The sequence below is a fragment of the Eumetopias jubatus genome, unplaced genomic scaffold (genome assembly GCF_037043125.1).
Source record: "Eumetopias jubatus isolate StellerSeaLion01/CBP00866 unplaced genomic scaffold, mEumJub1_p1.0 scaffold_52, whole genome shotgun sequence".
In the NCBI taxonomy this organism is placed as follows: Eukaryota; Metazoa; Chordata; class Mammalia; order Carnivora; family Otariidae; genus Eumetopias; species Eumetopias jubatus.
Genome location: NW_028274858.1, coordinates 1,321,805 through 1,344,024, shown reverse-complemented (window position 1 = coordinate 1,344,024; position 22,220 = coordinate 1,321,805). Strand labels below are relative to the sequence as shown.

General features: G+C 48.5%; 1 protein-coding gene across 1 annotated transcript in view; it reads right to left on the bottom strand.

Moving 5' to 3' along the window:
• Positions 1–98: 98 nt before the first annotated feature.
• Positions 99–22,220, bottom strand: part of LOC148161856 (synaptosomal-associated protein 47-like) — a 28,345-nt gene continuing 6,223 nt past the window's right edge. The window contains 3 exon segments of the mRNA XM_088020524.1: positions 99–490; positions 763–925; positions 10,179–10,669. Of these exon segments, the coding sequence (XP_087876650.1) occupies positions 346–490; positions 763–925; positions 10,179–10,669 (799 nt within the window). The 3' untranslated portion in view covers positions 99–345.

The window sequence follows — 22,220 nt, the reverse complement described above, 5'->3', positions numbered from 1 at the left end:
GGCCAAGCAGCCCTACCCAGGCCTGGCCATCCCGGGCACCTCCCGCCCGCCCTCCCGGCACCGCGCTAGCCAGCCCGTACCGCGGAGGGGTCCTTCAGGCCTCGGGCCGGGCAGCCCTCCTGCGGGTCCTTGTGCGGTTGCCTAGCAGCTGCGAGGACGCGAACGGAGCCGGAAGCGGAGTGCGGCGCCCAGAGAACCCGGCTGGGCGGAGGGCTCCGGGGCGGGACCGGGGCGGAGCGGGACCGGGGGAGTCCGGGGTCGCACCTCGTTTCCCTCAGGTGGCAGGCCCAGCCTTGGGATCCACCGTCCTTGGGCCCCGGGCGGGAGAAGCACGGATCGCTGGGTTCATTCCGCGGTGTGGGGGGAGGGCAGTGCAGCCTGACGGGGAAGGTTGGTTCCCAGATGTGTCGGGTGCCCAAAAGATGTTGGTCGAATGAGAGAGGCCTTGCGAGGTGGATGGCGGAGCGCCAGCTGTTGACGGTCTTCGAGCCTGGAGTTTAGGTCTGGGTTTGGCTTTGGAGCAGGTCCCTCTGCTCCAGGGGGAGATGGAAGGGGCAGCCCCTCGCTGTGCTCACCAACCACCTACCGCTTGCCATGCACGGGTCATGAGATGAGGGTACCTGGGTCAACAAGGCTCAGCCCTACCTGAGCAGCGGTAGTCAGGGAACTCTGGGTCCTGTGGGCATTTTCCACCCCGACGGGGTGCACACCCGTCCTAGCTCTTGCCACAGGAGACTCTGCCAACATTGTGTCCCAACATACTTGGACTTGCCCACAGCGCTGTCCCCTAGGCAGATGATCTTAGCCTTATCATCAGCATCGTATTTCTCTTGGTTGAGCTCACAGGGTTTGGCTTTGTCGCTGGCCATTGGCTCCTGGCCATTCAGCCCGGGGTAGGTGTGTGCGTGTGGGGTCTTGTCACTGTCTGGGAAGATCAAGAAGAGGCTACTGTTATAGAGATGAGAAGTTTCCTCAACCAAATCTACTTTTTCCCCTTCCTGGACAGGAGAGAGAAGCTGGTGAGATAAAGGCCCAAGGACACACTTCCATCCCTCTCTATTCACTACCAACCTGGCTGCCACTTGCTGAACTGTGGGGTTGGAAACTTGTCCCCACCCAAATCTTCTTTGGGTGGTTTACTCTATGTCATCTCCTTACGGCAGCTATGTTCAGGGCCACACCTCCCACTCCCACCTGGAAAGACTATTTGACAAGTTGTATATAGGCAAGCTTTCTCACCAGTAAAACAGGACAAAACAACAATCAATGTGAGACACAGTGTTCTGTAGGCCTAAGCTCTAATCGCTGAATGACAGACCACACAACCAAAGACATCTAATGTGCATTCCTGATCACCTACCTCATGCCTCCACCTTCCCCTTCACTTTTTACCCTGCTGCAACCAGTAGCTGCCTCTTTCTCTCTCAACGTGGGCATTCTCCAGACCCTCTTCTCTAGGGTTATTTCAATCTCTAGTAGTTTCAAGTATCTCCTAAATAGTGATGACACCAAATCTGCACCTCCACCAACATTGCTTCCCTTGGCAGCAGACTCGGGCAATGGCCTACCAGATTTGGACTAGTAGATTCTGCCACACAGGGACAAATAACATATGAAAAACGAATACGTAATTCTTGCCCACCCCAAACATCAGTTGGTGCCCACACCTAGGTGTGACATCATGTCTAGCTGTTTCTTTTCTCCTCACTGCCAAATACAACTTTTCAAACTGTACTAAGAACGCACAACAGCACCAATTCTGAGCCAATGAGGCACACAGAAATGATGCCTTCAGGCTCGATTCCCCATGAGCCGACCTTGTGCTGGGCTCAGAGGAAAGGAGAGATGACAGAAGACAGAGTAGGCCCAGAGCAGACCGGGGTGGCACAGAAGAGCATGGCTTCTATAGGGGTGATAAGGGAGTAGTCTTGGCTGGAGCCCAGGTGTGTGGGGGAAACAAGGGGAATCACAGCAGCTGTGTGTGTTGGGGAAGGGGGAGCAAGTCATACGGACTAAGTAAATAGAGCTTTCTCCAGGAGTCTTGGCCGCAGATATGGGACTGCTCACCCTGGAGACTACTGAAGCAGTCCAGGGTGAGGCGGTAAGAGCTGAGGGATCCTGCATGTTCTGTGTGGGCCAAGAGTCCGCGAGTGGAAATGGAGACCGATGACAGATTGACTGAATGTACAGATGCGTCCTTGGAGGAGCTCCCCAAGATGAAGCAGAGTGGAAGGAAATGATGACTGACTATGGTCAGCCTGGAGACTGGCTGACTCTTAACTGACTCCACTGCCCATGTGCACAGTTTGGGACTCCCCACCTGGTGAGGTGAAGGGGACTCTGCAGTGCTGGCAGATCCCACATGTCCTTGTCTGCCTTCACAGCAGGGGTGTAGACCACACATCTGCTTGAGTCCTGTCTCCTAGGTGCTCCAGATCTACCTGGTCTCCAAGCTTCACCATTCATTCCAGGGGCTTTGCTGGTTTTTAGGCCATCTTCCTAAATTCACATTCTCTCTGCCCCACCCCGTATGCACACAGTGCAGATCTAGTTTAGTGTTTTACAGTTGCTTTGACCATCCTCAACAGTTGCAGTTTGGGGAGATTGCACAGTAAAGAACACCCCCTATTTCCCAGCCAAGTGCAGTGTTTCCCAGCAAATGGGGAGCAGGAGTGGCAGGAGGGTAAAGACTAGGTGGGGGCTTGGAGTGAGGCCCGAGGTGGCCTGCCTGCTTCCTGAGCACTGCCCAACCCAAAGTTCAGTGCTGGTTTCTTACAAGCCTCACTGAGGACCACAACAAAAAGTGAGAATCCGGGAGGCTAGCAGGATTTCAAATACCACAGCATTGGCCTCTATGGCCACAGCATCTGGAAAACAAGCAGGGCTGCGGGGCAGAAGCAGCAGGCTTTCTCTTTGTTCTTTGTCATGCAGCAGGTTCATGCCTCTTGATTCCATTTCCTCTTTGTGTCTTTGTTTTTGGCCCCCCAAGCCTCTGTTAGGGGTGGGTTCTAATGACATAGCTCTCTCACCGCCTTCACTCCTGCACGTACCCGCTTCCTGAGTTGGATGCTACTGCAAGATGTTCTCCCGTAATGACCTCTGACCTGGCCAGCTCATGATCTGATTGTCCAGCCTGGGTCCACTTTAATAGACATCTCACTTTACAAGTGCTGAGTACCAACAGGGTCAGACCCTGCTCCAGGTGATCAGTAAAAGCCCCTGTGTGCCCACTTATAACCATGTCATTTGGAGACCCTGCCAGTCCTCCATACATTTTCTTCCCGTTTTCTGTACCCCTGGTCAGCAATGAGAGGAGCCCATACTCCCTCTGTAGCTTCTCTTTCTGCAGCTCAAGAAACCGTCTTCCCCTTGGGGGGGGGGGCGGTTCAGGCTATTTTGGGCCTTGCCTTTCTTTTGTGTGTATAGGTTTTTTTTTTTTTTAAAGATTTTATGTATTTGAGAGAGAGAAAGCACAAACAGGGGGAGAGGCAGAGGGAGAAGCAGGCTCCCCGCTGAGCAGGGAGCCTGATGCAGGGCTTGATCCCAGGACCCTGGGATCGTGACCTGAACCGAAGGCAGATACTTACCGACTGATCCACCCAGGTGCCCCTCGGGCCTTGCCTTCCTTAAAGATTTCTTTGGACCCTGATGCTCCCTCTGCTTAATAACAAAACATGGCCTTTCCTTATCCACTTGTTGAGAGGTTAGCTCCAGATATGGTGTGCCCCCTGACTCAATCACTTAAGCTCCTGGCCTCCCTTTTGGGGGGGCGGCGGGGGGAGTGGTGGAAGGGTAACAAGGCTTACTTCACAATGTTTTCCGAGTGACTAGCCCAAGATCTGACACATGGTAGGTCTTCAGTGGGTCTTAGTTTTATCTTCCCATCTGCCACTAGTTTGACCTGATGAGGAAAATGAATAAAGACAAATCTTTGTTCAAAAACAGAGTGGTTAGCTCCAGATGCATTGCCTTTTCTGGGTGATGGCTTTTAGGGTGTCATTCTCTCAGTGATCGCTGTCCACCGTTGTTCACAGAGGGCAAAGATGCACACCCTCTTAGGGTCACGTGGTGTACGCACAGGCTGGAGCTGACAGGGGAGGTTAGGGAGCGGGACATACACAGCCTGACCCCTGTCCCATGCCTTACTAACCCCAAGGGCCAGGAGGAGATGGGCTGGATGCCTGGGGATGGGGCCTCCAGAGAGGGACATGCTTCTGGGACAGGAGGGTAGGGACCATCACTCTTCCACGGCCCGCTCTGATGAGACAAGTCTCTTGAGCTCTGCCTTCCTCCTCCACTTCAGGAGCACATGGTCTCTCAAGGCAGTATCGAAGCACAGCCCTCTGGACCTCTGGCGGCAGTGATTTCACTGGGAGATTTTCCTACTTCCGTTTAAGAAAGTGGTGTATTTTCTTTATAATGTGGATGTTGTTTCTTTTCAATTATAAACAGAATCTACCATCCTTCTACAAGGGAAGCTACAGTTTAAATCTTAGAAATATAAAATCATGGCTAGAATGTATTCAATTTATAGACACATAAGGATTGGCCCTTAATATGTGGGGGAAAGTGCAGCTGTAGTCTAAGGAGAGTGGTCAGGGCAGGCCTGTTTGCGAAGGTGTCATTTGAGCGAAGGTTTGAGGAAGGCAAGGGAACAAGCCATGCGTGGGGAGGAGCATTTCAGCTAGAGGGACTGGCCAGTGGCTGGAGCAGAGGGAGCAGCGGGAAGGCAGTGGGTGAGGAGAGAGCAAATGGAAGCGGGCCTTGGGATCTGAGGAGGCTTGGAACTGAAAGAAACGCAAAAACATGGGATGGTTTGAGCCGAGGAGTGACCAAGTCTGAATAAGGTTCTAACTGGATGACTGACCGGGCTCAGAATAGGTCTTCCTCTCAATCACCAATAGATCAAGCAGGGAAAAAAGTAGTAAGGAAACATTTTGACAGCACATTTATGAAGGTTGATGATTCATAGAGATTATATTTAACACTTTCTAGAATGATGACTAATTATGAAGAGGCCCTTTTCACTTACTGGTGCTTACTGATGCTTATTGGTCATTGGAAATCCTCCTTTGTGAAATGCCTGTTTAAGCCAGTTGCCCCTTTTTATTGGATTGTTTGTCTTTTTATTATTGACTTGTAGGAATATCTTCAGACATTCCGAACCTTCTTCTAGTCTCTGGCTTTTCACTCTATTACTGGTGTATTTTGATGAACAGAAACACTTAATTTTAATAAGTTGTTAAAAAATTAAAAGTTTTGAGATGTAATTGGTATTTTAGATTGTCATGGTGTACAACGTGATGATTTAACAAACATATGTATTGCAAAATAATTGCCACAAAAGGTTTGTTAACACATCCATCACTTCACATTTTTATCTTTTTTTGGTGTGTAGTAAAAACGCTGAAGATTTACTCTCTTAGCAGCTTTCAAGTATATGATGCAGTACTGTTAGTTGTAGTCACCATGCTGTACGCTAGATCCTCAGAACTTACCCACCTTATAACTACAAGTGTACGCTTTGACCAACACCTCCCATTTCTCTGTGCCATGGAATATTACTCAACCATTTAAAAAGAAGGGAATCTTGCCATTTGAGACAATATGGATGGGTTTGCGGGCAGGGGTCCGTTGAAAGTGGCATTTCGCTGGGATGGGCATGCAGAGTTTTCCTACTCGGAAAGCTTTGCCCCGAGTTCCCAATGGTGTGGTTTCCTTCTGGGAGACAGGCTGCATCCTCTGGTATTGCTCAGGTGCCCCCGATCCCTGTGGCTTTAGCGCCAGGCCTCTGGGGCCAGAGCCCTCAGAAGCCAGCAAGGGATAGGGTGAGGGCTTAGGGGCACGGCAGGCCCGACGTGCCAGCACTGTGGCCTGCTTCCCGGGGGTTTGTCTTGAGGGCGTGGGTCAGGTTGAGTGTCAGGCTCAGGGTTGGCCGCCAGAGGGCGCAAAATTTGTGCGTTCCTTGGGCTGGGCATTCAGAGTTCTCCTGCTCTGAATGCTTTCCCGAGTTCCCAATGGCGCGTTTTCCTTCCGGGTGGCAGCCGGAGTCCCTCGATATTGCTCGGGTGTCCCGAACCTTTGGAGCTTTGGAGCCAGGTTCTGGGGACTGACCCCTCAGCAGCCAACCTAGGGTGAGGGTTAGGACATAGGGGCACGGAACGCCTGATGTGCCAGCGCTGCCTCGAGGTTCCCGGGGGTGAGGGTCAAGGGTGTGGGTCAGCGTGAGTGTCTTTAGTCAGCGTGAGTGTCTGCTCCTCTTTTCGGCCAGGGGGCCGCCGATAGTGTGGGTTCGCTCGGGTGGGCATGCAGCACTCTCCTGCTGTGAATCCTTTCTGGGGTTCCAACCGGTGGGGTTCCTTCTGGGTGGCAAGCTGAGTCCTCTGGTATTGCTCAGGTGTCCCCTGTCCGTGGGGCTCTGGAGCGAGACCTGCGGGAACAAGGCACTCAGGAGCCCACCTAGGGTTGGGGTTAGGGCCTAGGGGCACGGCAGGCAGAGCTCTCCTGCTCTCAGCGCTTTCAGAAGTGCCAAAAGGCGCATTTTGCTTTGTGGTGTCAGTCTGTGTCCTCTTGTATTGCTCAGATGGCCCAAATCCCTGGGGCATGGAGCCAGGGACCTAGGGGGGACCTCTCAGAAGCCACGTGAGGGTTAGGGTTAGGGTTAGGGCCCAGGTGCACAGCACTCCTGGTCTGCGGCAACTGTGGCGAGCTTGGGCTGGGCAGTGTGTCTTGAGCGCGGGATCAGGTTGGGTGTCAGGCTCAGGGTTTGCCGCCAGGTGGTGCAGAAATTGCAGTTTCCCCAGGATGGGCATTCAGAGTTCTGCTCTGAGCGCTTTCTGGAGTTCACAGTGGTGCGGTTTCCTTCTGGGTGGCAGCCCGAGTCCCTTGATACTGCTCGGGTGTCCCGAATACCTGGTGCTTTGGAGCAAGGCTCTGGGGAGAGACGCTCAGAAGCCAACCTGGGGTTAGGCTTAGGGCTTAGGGGCATGACAGGCCTGATGTGCTGGTGCTGTGAATGGCCTCAGTGGTCTGAGTTGAGGCCATGGGTTGGGGGGAGTGTCAGGCTCAAGGACTGCGGCCTGGGCACGTTGAAGTCGGGGTCCCAGATGTGTACTATTTCATGCAGATGAGTGTGCTCCTGGATGCCTGGGCCTGTTCTGGGTGCTGGAGGTGTGGTCATCAAGAGACAAGTTGCGTCCGGTCCAGATGCAGTACATGTCCCAGTGTGAGAGCACGGCAGCCAATCAGAGGGCAACAGCACCCGAGGGCGAGTGTTGTCTCTTAAATGAGGTGGTCAGAGAAGGCTTCTCTCAAAGGTGGCCGTTGGCAAACAACAAAGACAAAAATAAGTACCCAAAATGCCATCAATTGCTAAGCACGGGCCATGCTCTGAAGTCTTCTTCCTAAAACCATCACCCCAGGACCATGAGACAACATGAGACAAGAGTGCAATCAGGAGACGGTGTACAAAACCTCAGCCCGCCTCCTACGCGCCGTCGAGACCTTCAGAGTAAGGGAGCCCAGGGAGACACCACCCGTCGTGGGGGACTCCAGACGGTGTCCTGCAACGGCAAGCACGAGGGGATCTAGACAGAGCTCAGACAGGCTCGTCAGCTGTGACAGTGAGGATGGCAGCCACGGGGGACTCTCCTCCCAGCTCTTCCTCAAGTCTGAATCCACACTAAGATGTAAAGGGTACCCTAAAGATGCTGTGCAAGAAAACAGCCATTTCCACTGCTCTTCCCCAGGGTGAACGCAGGCCACCTGTGTCATTCCCAGCCCCTGAAGCCCAGGAGACCCCTGGGGCCAGTCGCTGCCCGGGCCACCTACACTGCACAGGACTGCAGAGGTCTCTGGAAAGTTCTTCCCCACACTGGAGGACGGGGTAAATTCCTGAGATGTCAAGTCATGGTTTCCACCCCCACCGCTTCTGCATTTTCCACCGTGGGACAGTGAAAACACAGGTGCTGGAAACATCAGAGGTGACAGAGAGGGCCCGCCCAGGCCTCCCGCGGAGTCCCCAGCAAGCCAGACGCGGTCCTGCTGTTCTGCTCCCAAGCCCACGTGCTGGCCTCCCCCCCGCCTCCCCTCCTCATCACCTGCGCCCTCATCCACTCCCGGGGCAGGGTGGCCTCACCGAGGGAGCATGGCACCTCTCGCTCCATGCAGATGCAGACATGCTGTGGGAACCCCTCCACCCCAGAGGCTAAAGTGAGCACCAGGATGAACACCCATCTGTCATCGTGGAGGTGGTCCCACTCCTTCCACACACACACCGTCTGTGACTGACAGGCGAGGCCACACATCCTGAATCTAGGTGCTGCTGAGAAGGTGTCTGTGGATGTGGCGAAGGCCCAGCACCAGCTGACTTTATGTGAGGCTTCCCTGAGGAGGAAGACGTGCGGCCTGTGGTCAACAGCCTTGGCCTGTGCCCTTCCTGATGGCGGGCCCTGTGGAATCCACACTCACCTAGCCTCCTGCTGCTGGACCACGGCCACAGAGGCCCTGGCACGCACTTCCTGCTCCTCTCCAGCCCTGTCTGCACCTGGACATTTGGGGTCAGAGCAGGCCCAGCAAGCCTCTTCTCCCCTGCATGGAGTGTGCTGGCATCCCGCAACTGGCACGCGACACTCTCTCCGAAACCACCAGGTACACAGAAAACCCACGAATGTGGTGGAGCTCCATGAGAAGAGGGACTGTGGGGGCCCGGCACTGTGCCTGGCACGGGGAGTTCTCCATCAGCAGAATCAATGGCTGAAGGCGCTCTGTGTCAGGCCTAACAGCCCCGGGTCCCCTCAGTGCCCAGCCCCAGCCCCCCAGGGGCAAACCGCAGGGTGGGGGCACCGACGGCCTGGCCTGACGCCTCCCTCATCAGGGTCTTGGGCTCGCTGGTACTGCCCACCCTTCTCGGCCCCTTTACGGGCTTCCCAGTCCTGCCTTGAGAAGGGCCAAAGAAAAATCTGGAAATTCCAAAAAATTACTTGTTTACATTAACACTTCCAAAATTTTGGTGCTTATGGGACAGATCTATTTTCAGGTAAATTTCTTTTGAAACGTGAAACCATGTAGAGTAACATCAAAATATTCATGTGTTAGGGAACGAGGTTACATATTAGCACTGAAATCAATCACTTCAGAACAAAAAGAAGCAAACATATCTCTTATTGTAACAGACATCCAGCAATCAAAGTCAATAAGGAAAGCCTACTAGCCTGTTAGAAAAATCACAGTAACACAGACATAAAATCACCTATGGGAAAATAAGGTATTTTATGACTTTGGGATTTCTTAAGATGGGTGCAGAAACAAACTCAAGGGGAATTTACCCAATTAAGGATTTCTGTAACGGACAATGACCGTCTGGCAGAGGTGGTAGCTTCTAAAGCCAACAGGGATGCATACCTACAACATGGACTAAACAAACAGCACAGCAGAATAAAAAAACAAAAACCACAGAATAGGCAATCCACAGAGAAACATGTGAAGCCCAAAAGCAAATAAGGAGCGTCAGATGCTCCATGTCACAATCAATCAGACATGAAAATAAAGACACCAAAAAGATGCCACTGGATACCATCAGGACGGCAAATCTGAGAAGTCAGATGACCCCAGGCTGCTGTGGGCAAGGCTGGGGCTGGGACCTGGGACCCTTGCAACCCCTGGGGCCATGCCCAGCTCCGTGCTCCCCAGAGACACTTGGGAGGACAGCACGCCTCACCAACAGTGGAGGCCTGCAAACCCACAAAAACTATGCTGCAGTTTTCAGAGATTCTGATTCCTAAACATGTCCCTGGAAGGCAGGCTGGGATGACCCAGACTGATGCCAAGGTCAGGGGTGGAGGGACTGGACACCCACCAGGGTGGGCAGCTAGGTGTCCTGAGTCACACAGGGGAAAGGGGGAATCGCCTACCTTGGAGCCTTCCTCTGTTCTGAAAGTGCCACCGAGCCTTGCTGAGCTCAGGGGAAACCCACACAGCCCTCCCGTGTGTGATACACCCGCGCTCCGGGACTCACACAGTCTGAGGTGGCAGGTACTGAGGAAAACGGTCTGAAGTGTTCTCATTTACAAACAAACGGACAGTCTGCACTGGTGCACAGAACCAGCAGATGCTCTCAGTGACACAGCACGTTAATGGTGTACCACAGGCCGCACCCCTGGAGACCGACATGCACTCACCCGCCTGCCAGACATAGCAGCCCTTCTCTGCTGGGGAAGACGTGCTGGCACTTCCGGGTTTCAAGCCACCTTCTAACAACTCCATCTTCTTGCTGAACTGCACCTCCAAAATGGGGACAGCCTCGGGCATCTTGGCGGATATCAGGCGATAAGCTATGTCTGGCTTCCCGATGAACCGTTGGCGGATGCTAATTTCCTAAGGTGTGTGAACATTAATGTCGTCTATATCTTCTCTTTCAAATCTGTGCATGAGCAAAGAACTCGAGTCATGGATTTCCAACCCGGACACAAGGATGGTGAGACATCCTGCTTTAACATGAGATGCTGTTCCCTGGGAGATAAGAGCAGGAATTCGGACCACTACCCCTTCTTTTCCAAGAGCTTTGGGACTAGCCGTTGAGGTGCCCCCCTTGGGCTTTGTTTCTGCTGGCATCTTCCAGAGCTTGGAGCTAAAGGGCCACCAAGAAGGGGACTCCAGCTCCGTCAGCAACCTAAAAGACCAAACAAAACACAGAAACACAGTCAACTGAGTTTTAATGTTTTCCTGAGGACTGTGAACCATTTTGTAGTGTTCTTTTCCACAAGCACTCCGTGAAGCGGAAGAGCAGGAATTACTGTCCGTGTGTTTTAGAAAAGAAAACTGAGGCTAAGAGCAGGATCTCGTAGGCCTACAGACACAAAGCCCATCAGTAGTAAACACAAAACATGAACACACGTCTTCTGACTAGAACGATGCCCTTTTCACATTGGACCCTGGGTAATTCTGACTCAAAACAAATCCTGACCTCAATCTGGAACTTTCTGCAGTAATCTCTCCTTTCCAATGTGGTAACAAGCATGTGTGGCTACTGGGCATCCAGAGTGTGGCTGATATAACGAGGGACTGAATTTTCAACTTAAGTACATGTGGCTAGTGGCTACCACAGTGGATGGCACCACTGTAACGTACCCACGAATACAAAGAGATCCACCTTGTAGCAAAAGTAAAAAAGGAAGCAGGAAAAGAAAAGCAAAGGAACAAAGATCAAATGGTATCAACAGAAAATAAATATCAAGATGGTGAAGTTAGACTCAACCATATTAGTAATTATACTAAATGTAAATAGACTAAATCCTCTAATTTAAAGGCTGTCAGCCTGGATTAAAGAAAAAACCACCAAGACACAGCTATGTCTTGTTTATAAGAGACACTGAAATATAAGGACACAGAAACATCAAAAGCAAAGGGACTGGAAAAAAGACATATTGTGCCAAAAGTAAACTTTAAGACAGGGAGTGTTACCAGGGATAAAGACAGACAATACACAATAATAAGAGAGTCAATTTGACAAAAAGACTTAATACTAAACATGTATATCTAACACAATTTCAAAATTCATTAAGCAAAAATTAACAAAACTAAAGGAGAAACAGACAATCACAGTTGTAGATTTCAACAAATTTCTCTCCATAATTAACACAGCAAGAAGACAAAAATGATTAGTAAGAATATAAACACTATTTAATCCACTCAGCCTGACTGATATTTATGGAAACATTATCCAACCGCTGCATGCACACTATTTTAAAGAATATTCAGAACTCTAAGAGTGTAACATGTCTCAATAAATTTCAAGTATACCATCTGTCCCCAAAGAAATGAAATCTGAAATTAATGACAAAAGACTAATAGAAAGTCCTCAAATATTTGGAGATTAAGCACAATTCTAAATAAAGGGAACTGGAAAATATCTGAAGTGAATGAAACAAAACAATATGCAGGAAATGGCAGGATGCAAATAGAGCAGTCATGAGGAAAATTTATAGTTCTCAATGCATGTATTTGAAAACTTCTCAGAAAGGTTTATAATCAGTGATCTAAGCTTCTGTTGCAAAAAGTTATAAATTAAACCCAGAGTAGAAGAATGGAAAAGCAGAAATCAATGAAACTGAAAACAGAAAAAAAGAAAATATTAACAAAGGCAAAAGTTGGTTCTTTGAAGTTATTTTTAAAAATTAAACCCTTACAAGAAATGAACAAGAATAAAACAAAGAGGGGTACCTGGGTGGTTCAGTCGGTTAAGCGTCTGCCTTTGGCTCAGGTCATGATCCCACGGTCCTGGGATCCCCCGCATCAGGCTCCCTGCTCAGTGGGGAGGCTGCTTCTCCCTCTCCCTCCGCTGCTCCCCCTGCTTGTGCTCTCTTGCTCTCTGTCAAATAAATAAATAAAATCTTAAAAAAAAAAAAAGAAAGCAAAGAAAATGCACATTACCAATATCAGGAATAAAAAGGGAGGCATCACCATAGATCCTTTTAGCCCTGGAAAGCCTTCTAGGGGATATCATACCCAACTTTACACCAATAAATGGGACAACTTATATGAAATAGACAAAATACTCAAAACACCCAACCTTCCAAAACTGAAGCAAGAAGTAGTTTAAGAATATGAACACCCGGGCGCCTGGGTGGCTCAGTTGGTTGAACGACTGCCTTCGGCTCAGGTCATGATCCTGGAGTCCCGGGATCGAGTCCCACATCGGGCTCCCTGCTCAGCGGGGAGTCTGCTTCTCCCTCTGACCCTCTGCCCTCTCGTGCTATCTCTCATTCTCTCTCTGAAATAAATAAATAAAATTAAAAAAAAAAAGAATATGAACACCCATAACAAAGTGGCAGCAAGAGAAATTTAGAAAAAAAATCCCATTTACGAAGGTACCAAAAATAATAAAATACCTTAGGGATAAATTTAACCAAGGAAATGAAAGACTTCTACTCTGAAAACTATCAGACCTTGATTAAAAACAAACAAACAAACAAACTAAAGATGACACAAGCAAATGGAAATACATACTATGCTCATGGACTGGAATAATTAATACTGTGAAAATGTCCATAATTCCCAAAGCAATCAACAGATTTAACGCAATCCCTATCAAAATACCAAGAGCATTTTCCACAGAAGTAGAATAATACTAAAATTTGTCTGTAACCACAAAAGACCTCAACTAGCCAAAGTGATCTTGAGAAAGAAGAACAAAGCTGGAGGTATCAGAATCCCAGATTTCAGGATATACTACCAAGTTGTAGTAATCATAACAGTACACAGTACTGACACAAAAGCAGACACACCGATCAAAGGAATACAACAGAGAGCCCAGAAATACACCCACACTTACACTGTCAATTAATCTATGACGAAGGAGGCAAGAATATACAACAGGGAAAGGACAATCTCTTCAACAAATGGTGGTGTGAAAACTAGACAGCCACATGCAAAAGAATGAAACAGGACTCTTTCTTACACCATACACAAAAATTAGCTCAAAATGGATTAATGGATTAAATGTGAGACTTGAATCCATAAAACTCCTAAAAGAAAACATATACAGTAAAATCGCCTTGACATCCACCTTGGTAACATATTTATGGATATGTCTCTTTAGGCAATGGAAAGAAAGTGAAAACAAACTGTTGGGACCACATCAAAATAAAAAGTTTCTGTACAGCAAAGGAAATCACTGACAAAACAAAAAGGCAATCGACTGAATGGGAAAAGTTATTTGCAAATGATACATCTGATAAGAGATTAATATCCAAAATATATAAAGAACTTACACAATTCATCACCAAAACAAACAAACAATCCGATTAAAAAATGGGCAGAGGATCTGAATAGGCCTTTTCCCAAAGAAGACATCCATGTGGCCAAAAGACACATGAAAAGATCTCAACATCACTCATCATCAGGGAAATACAAATGAAAACCACATTGAGATAACACCTCACACCGGTCTGAATGGCTAAAATTAACAACACAGGAGACAACAGGTGTTGGAGAGGATGCAGAGAAAGGTGAACCCTCTTGCACTGTTGATGGGAATGCAAACTGGTGCAGCCACTCTGGAAAACAGTAAGGAGGTTCCTCAAAAATTAAAAACAGATGACCCAATAATTCCAATACTGGGTATTTACCCAAAGAAAATAAAAACACTAGTGATAAAGATATCCACACCCCTATCTCTACTGCAGCATTATTTACAATATCCAAAATACGGAGGTAACCCAAGGGTCTCCCTATATTGATAATGAAAATGTCACACACACACACACAGTGGAATATTAGCCACAAAAAAGAATGAAGTCTTGCCTTTTGCAAGCATGTGGATGGAACTAGAGGGTATTAATGCTAAGTGAAATAAGGCAAAGAAAGACAAACACTACATGACTTCATTTATATGTAGAACCTAAAAAACTAAGCAAACGAACAAACAAAAAGCAGAAACAGACCCATAAATACAGAGAACTGATGGCTGCGAGAGGGGAGAGGGTTGGGGGAGGGGCAAAATGGATGAAGGGGAGTGGGTGATACAGGCTTCCAGTATGGAACAAATAAATCATGGAGAGAAAAGGTACAGCATAGGGAACATGGTCAACGGTATTGTAATACCAACACAGATGGAAGCTACACTTGTGGTGAGTATAACATTAACTTGTGAAATCACTATGTTGTACATCTGAAATTAACAGAGCATTGTGTATCAACTATACTTCAACTAAAAAAAGGGGCATGGATGTCCACCCTCAGTTGGCTATACTGTGGTGTGCTTTCCCCAACTGGAGCAGTGTCAGAAAAAGTACGTGAGGAGCCTCGACATCCACCCTTACCTGGTTGCAGTAGGTGTCCTTCCCCTAAGTGGGATGGTGGTAGGGAAGGCCACATTAAGAGCCATTAGTAACAAGGGAAACCTTACTGGCTCAGTGGAGGGGGATGGTAACAAGACCCCCCCAATTCTCCCAGCTAGGGCACAGTTATGGGGAAGCTTGAAATCCCACTCCCAGCCAGCAGCAGCAGGTGTCTGTTCCTACCCCAAGGCACAAACAAGGGCCACGTGGGGAATTGGGGCTCTCATCCTCACACAGCAGTAAGAGGAATCAGCTTCCCTTCTCCTTCCCTTCTTTCTCGCTTTCCTTTAAGAGAGAAAAAGAGAGAGTGGGGGAGGGAGAGAGAGAATCTCAAGCAGTCTCATCGCTCAGCATGGAGCCCAATATGGGGCTTCATCGCACCACCCTGAGATCACGGCCTGAGCCGAGATCAAGAGTCAGATGCTTAACCCACTGAGCCACCCAGGCGCCCCAAGAGGAAACAGCTTCTTACTCCTGGGGCACCATGTCAGGGAAAGCTCTGCTAAAACAGAAAAACAAGATTCAGAGTCTTACTACCCAAAATGTCCAGGATACAATGAAGAATCGCCATGCTAAGAACCAGGAAAATCTCTTCTTAAATAAAAAATAGAAGCAAATGCCAAAACCAGGATGAAACTGATGGGAATTACTGGACAAGAATTCTAAAGCACCATCATAAAAGTATTTCCACAAGCAATTATGGACATGCTGGAAATAAATAAAAAAACACAAAGTCTTAGCAGAGAAACAGAAGACACAATAAAGTATCCGGAAATTTTTGAACTTAGAAATACAATAACCGATTAAAAAAATGGGTAGACGTAGACTGCAGCCTGAGATGACAGATAAAGGAATCTGTGAAATTAAAGATCAAAGAACAGAAATTACCCAATCTGAACAACAGAGAGAAAATACTAAAAACAACAATGACAACAAACCCAAGGGTCCAAAACAAAAGACTGAACACTCATCACCACCACTCCAGCAGGAGAAGAGAAAGAGTGTCGGGCTGGAAAAGTACTCAAACAAATAATGGCTGAACATTTCCCAAGTTAGGCAAAAAGACATAAATAAGATAGAGTTAAAAAAAAAAAAAAACCTAATCAGACCCCACAGCATAAAACCAAAGAAATTACCGTGAAGTTATGTTAAACAAAGAAAAGATCTTGACAGCGGCACTAGAGACCTCATCTATAGGAGAAAACCAATTTGAATGGCAGCGCACTTCTCGTCAGAAACCATGGAGCCAGAAAGAAGTGGCACAATGTTTTCAGTGCTCAAAGAAAAGAACTGTCAGTTCAAAATTCCACAATGAGTGAAACTTTTCTTCAGGAATAAAGAGGAAATTGAGTTATTCTCGGAGGAAGAAAACCCACAAAGAAATTGCTGCCCTAAAAGAATGTCTTGAAGAAGTCAATGAATCAGAAAGGAACTGATAAGGGCAGGAATCCTAGAACATGAAGAAGGAGGGTAGAGAAACAGAAAGAGTACAAATATAGGGAAATAAAATGCACTTGCTTTTTTCTTTTGAGCTGGCTAAAATATGTATGGCACTTGAAGTAAAAATTACAAAATTGATGTGGTTCTCAAATAGGTAAACGAAGTTAAGATAATTAACTTACAGAGGATTATATGAATCTGGTAGGGTAAACAGACATAAAGACAGTGGTTAGGTTTCTACACACCACTCAATTGGGTAAAATGTCAACACCAGGGGTGCCTGGGTGGCTCAGTCATTAAGCGGCTGCCTTTGGCTCAGGTCATGATTCTAGGGTCCTGGGATCGAGCCCCGTATTGGGCTCCCTGCTCTGCGGGAAGCCTGCTTTTCCCTCTCCCACTCCCCTGCTTGTGTTCCCTCTCTCGCTGTGTCTCTCTGTCAAACAAATAAATAAAATCTTTAAAAAAAAAAAGTCAACACCAGCACACTGTGACCAATTATGTATATACAACGTAATACCTAGAGTGTCCAATAAAGAATATATGTAAGGACATACATTCACAACAGTGTAGGTAAGTCACAATGGAATTCTGAAATAATATTCAGGTAACCTACAGGAGGCGGGGGGGCGGGGAAGAAATGAGCAACAGAGGTAACAAGTAACACAAAAAATAAAACAGCAGATTCAAGTGTTTTTACACCACACTAATAATTACATTGCTAGGATGGCAAAACTGCTCCAGGTTCAGTCCAATTTCTATCAAAATCCCAGCTGGCTCTTGTGCAGAAACCGGCCAGTTAATCCTGAAATTCATATAGAAATGCAAGGGACCCAGAAGAGCCAACGATCTTGAAAAAGAAGAATAAAGTTGGCTGACTCCCACTACCTGAGTGCAAAGCTTACTACAAAGCTATGGAAATGAAGATGGTGTGGTACTGCCATAGGGTCCACACATGGATCAATGATAGAACTCAGTCTAGAAACAAGCCTTTACGTGTAGGGTCAGCCGGTCTCCAACAAGGACAACAAGACAATTCAACGGGGAAACAGTGAATTGAAATATTGCTGAGACCACTGGATATCCACATAAAAAGAAAAGAAGTTGGGCCCATTTCTCATGCCATGAACTGCAAGTGGATCACAGACCTAAACAGAAAGGCTAAAAAAGAGTTAACCTCTGTGACTCTGGATTTGGCAATGAATCAGATATGACACCAAAGGCAAATGATGAAAGAAAAACAGATACACTTTAAATCTTTTAGGCCTGCACCCAGCCAGGTCTGGGCCACAGGCACGAGAGATGCAGTCAGGCCCTGGGATGCTGGTATCCCGAGGAGGAGTCGAGGGTGTGGCCACGAAGAGGGCCCGGGTGCATGCTTCTGTAGAACAAAAGAGCACTGGCTGAGCTTGTAACAGGGAAAGCCATTTCCCTACTAGGGGATAAGTCTGGCACAGGCTATGTGTCCCAGGCCTAAAACCCATTCTTATGAGGCTGAGAGTGCGTCAAAAGACTTTATGCACAAGACTGCCTTTCCAACACAATGAATTTTCAGGTGCATGGCTTGAAGTTCAGCCCACTGGGAGGATTTCTGAGTCATGCCTGCATATTGCACAAAACCATCTGTAAACCAGGCTCCACAATTTTCCTCCTCAGTCAACTGACTGTAGGGTGTTCCCCAGGTAGGGAATGTGCCCTCAGTGCAGGCTGGGAGAGAAAAGGCGGTATGGCAGGAGTGGGGGCCATATGACCTAGCCTATGCTTTCAGGGCCTGCTGGAGCCTGATCTCCTGTAGCAGGGCTCTGTTCTGAAATCCTACTCTGTGACTCCCTATAAAGGTCCCGCAAAGGGCTCCAAAGAGCACCGTTGTCTACCACAGATACTTGGAGCGCCCCTGGATCTGCTGGATCATGTGGCCCAGGTGGCACCTGGACCTGCTACAGAGCCTTCTTATTCTGGACCCCACTCAAAACTAGCAACTTTTTAAGTCACTTGGTAACTGGCCAGAGTAGCACACCCAAGTGAAGAGTATGTCGCTTCCAAAATGCTAAGGGGCTCACTAGGCGCCATGTCTCCTTTTAGTTTTTTCTTTTTTAAATTTTATTTATTTATTTATTTGAGACAGAGAAAGAGAGAGAGAGAGAGAGAACATGCACAAGCATGTGTGTGAGTGGGGGGCAAGAGCAGAGGGGGGAGGGAGAGGGAAAGAATCTCAAGCTGACTTCCAACTGGGTATAGAGCATGATGTGGGGCTCAATCTCATGACCCTGAGATCATGACCTGAGCTGAAACCAAGAGTTGGACGCTTAACCGACTGAGCCACCCAGACACCCCAAGTGTGTCTTCCTTTTGGTTGTAGGAAGAGCCAGATGCAAAATCTATCCTTCACCATAAAAAGATACCTCAGTAAGCCCCACTCCACTGGATCCCTAGAAATTTCAATGAGGATGAAAGTCCCTAATTTCTGTCAGATTTCTTTCCCACCTCTGACAAGCAAACATCTTTCCAGTGCATCTAGAGTAGCTGCTACTTCTTCCTTGAGCCAGTCCGCACGGTATCCCCCATGTAATGGGCCAGCATGCTATCCTGTGAAGGGAGAGACAGTCAAGGGCCCTGTGACATAAAGCATGACACAGGGCTGGAGAGCTGGTATACCCCTGAGGTGGGACGATATGATGCACTGCTGGCGGCTGAAAGCAAGCTGATCTGGTGGTCCTTCCTAAGAGCATTTGCCAGACAGACCACTGCAGAGAACGTTCCAGAGGATGTGTTCATTTGCTCAAGCATCGGGAACAGCAACTGCAATTAAGAGTACCACCTGGTAAGTTTAAGACAATCCATCTTTGTTCTGCACCGTCGAGTGAGTGAGCTGAGTGCAGATGATGCAGGCTCACTATCCATGCACCCTTCCAGTCCTTGATGGGGGCACTGATCTCAGAAATCCCTCCAAGAAGAGGTTACTATTCTAGGCAGTCCAGAGGCTCCCACTTGGCTTGGCCACCAGAACAGCCCTCACTACACAGGTCAGGGAACCAGTGTGCGATTCTGCCTGCTGCTGGATGATGTGCTCCAGGACTGGGATGGGTTCGGGGCCTACTGGGCCCACTGTGACACTACGGGGCAGACCTCAGTTAGAACTCCACTGATCCCTTGACCCCCAGAAGCCCCTACTCTGACTGGTCTGCTGCCATCGGGTCAGTTCCAGCATCCAGGGGTCCCAAAAAGTCTGGTGGCTTCCTGCTCCCCAGTGCACGGCCACCCTGGTTAAATGCCACAAGTCCCGTGGGGGAAGGCTGGGAGAAAGAACAAAGGTGTAAACTTTAATTAATTAATTAATAAAGCTTTTATTTATTTATTTGAGAGAGTGAGAAGGAGAGACCGTGAGAGAGTACAAGTGGGGAGGAGAGGGAGGAGTGGGCTCCCCAGAGCAAGGAACTTGATGTGGGGCTTGATCGCAGGACCCTGGGATCATGACCTAAGCCAAAGGCAGACGCTTAGCCAACTGAGCCACCCAGGGGCTCCCAAAGTGTAAACTTTTAGGAGCAAACTGGGGTCCTTCCAGCTTCCCCATCATTCAAGGGGTTTCGAACCTGCAAACTCGGTCTTCAAGTCTGGGAGCTGATTCAGGGGCCGTGACTGCTTTTTAATTCAAGTTAGAAGCCTGCTCACTTGACCTGGCCAAAGTATGAACTGGGTCAACTGGGGCTCCTGGGTGATCCTGGGGTCCTGGGATTGAGCCCCGCATCAGGCTCCCTGCCCCTCTCCTTGCTCGTGTTCCCTCTCTTGCTATGTCTTTCTCTGTCAAATAAATAAATAAAATCTTAAAAAAAAAAAAAAAGAACTGGGTCAACTGCCCATCTACTTCTCCTCCAGGAGCACAGGTCTCTCGGAGTCAGACTATTCTGATCACGGCTTTGGCTCTGCTGTCCATTATGGTGACCATCCCCACTTGTCTTCAGTGGCCAAGGGCCACTGCCTGGCCCAGCCACCCCAGAATCTAGTTATCCCTGCCTCAGAACCCTCTGTGTGGAAAAAGACAATTCCAGGGACCTCTGAAAACAGGCATGAAGTTGGGCCTCAAACCCCAACAGACTGGAAGTTCATTTAACGAGATCCCACCTGGTGCTGCTAGGCCCCACCTCCGTCTGGTCACCACTGCAGGGGGCGTGGTGAGCTGCGAGCAGGAAATGGGAGCAGAGGCCTCCCCCAAGCCGGGAGGCACACCCCAGGCCCTTCCTGCAAGGCGCTTTCCAGAAAATCCTGAGAGATAAGAGGACAGTAACCCACAAAGTAACAACAGGCGGCTGCTATTCAAAAGAAACATTTGGAGATTAAAAAATAAATCTTAGAAATTAAAAATATCACAAAAATGGAAGGGTAGGAGGAAGATGAAACTCAAGAAATAGTAGAACAAAAAGACAAGGAGAAAAATGAGAACGCTATCAGAAGATCAATCCAGGACGGCCGGTAACCAGACAACGGGCGTTCCAGAAGGAACACACTTTAAAACTGAAAGGCAGAACCGCATCACATGCTCACCGAACACCTGTGCCAACGACCCCCAAGAGCCAGGAGACCCCCACGAGGAGCACCCATTGGCGGCTCTGTGGGAGCTCACTATGGAACCGCGGCACATGTGGCCCTGTGCATGCCCCTCCAGCTTGGGCTTTCGCAGTTCAGTGCTCCCTGCATTTTTGCTACTTTGCCCATTTAAAAACTCTTATAAATGTTGCTTTTGTACACATCTACCTTCAACTTGGTTTTGCGTTATTAACATTGCTTTAAGGTGGATCCAAGCCAGTCCGTGCAGATCTAACAGAAATCAGTGTCTTGAATCTGAGTTGGCAGTGATGTGGGAAACAAAGGCAGAAGGAAAGGTAGATAAAATTTTTTGTCCTTCTACCCTGCAGCCTACTGACAAATACTGCGTTACTGTTAATGCCTGGCTACAAGGAAAAACCACCTTGGTTTGACAATAGCAAGGGCTCTGGTAACCCATGTCGTCCTTAGCAGATGAAGATCCTTTTGGAACCTCCCTTTACTCCCCTCCCCACCCCACCCCAAAGTACAGCATCATTTGCTCCTCATAACCTCAGCAGCAGCTCTTTCCGTCCACGGGTCCGTCCCCGTGTTTTAATAAAACCACCATTTTGCACTGAAGACATCTCAAGAATTCTTCCTTGGCCGTCGGCTCTGGACCTCACCTCTTTCCAAAAACTACATAGTAGTGACTAATTACTGCATCCCCTTGAGGATCGACTGACTACAGCTGCCTCAGTGAATGTGCCCATCCACACACGCTGGGATTCGTCATGGGGTCTGTGCACCTTCGGCTTAGCTAGGTCTTGCCAGGGGCTGAGCCAGGTCCCATCAGTGACAGCGACACAAGACGTCTCGTCCCGACCCACACCCTGACTGTCAGTCGGTGTTGTCCCACATCTGTACTTGTTGGTTTAGTTTACCTTTCTCTAATTACTGGGGTGCCAGTACCTCCCTTTCATGGGCTGGGCTCATCTGCTTAAAAACAAGGCCGTGTGCACTGGCCTCCCTGTGCCCCCTTCCCAGTAGCTGGGAAGATTGCTGCCAACAGCTTCTTACACAGCCACGGAGCCAACACGGGGCCCCGGGGCGTGACCCAGAGCAGAGCCTTTGACCTGCCTGGGACGCCGACCTTCCCCTGCACCTCTCTGTGGGGGAAATAGCCTCCCAGCTTCTGCAAGCCACAGGATCTGAGGATCTCCGTGACGGCAGCCGACCCTACACTCCAATCAACGGCCCTGCCCATTTTTCTACCGAACTGGCTTTTTCTCATTCTGGCATATGAGCTCTCTACCTAGCTGGGTATGAATCCCCGGGTGAGAATACAAGTGGATACTACAAGCATCTTCTCTAGCCTCAGGTTCATCTTCTCACTTTTGTGGTTTTTTTTTTTTTTTTAAGATTTTA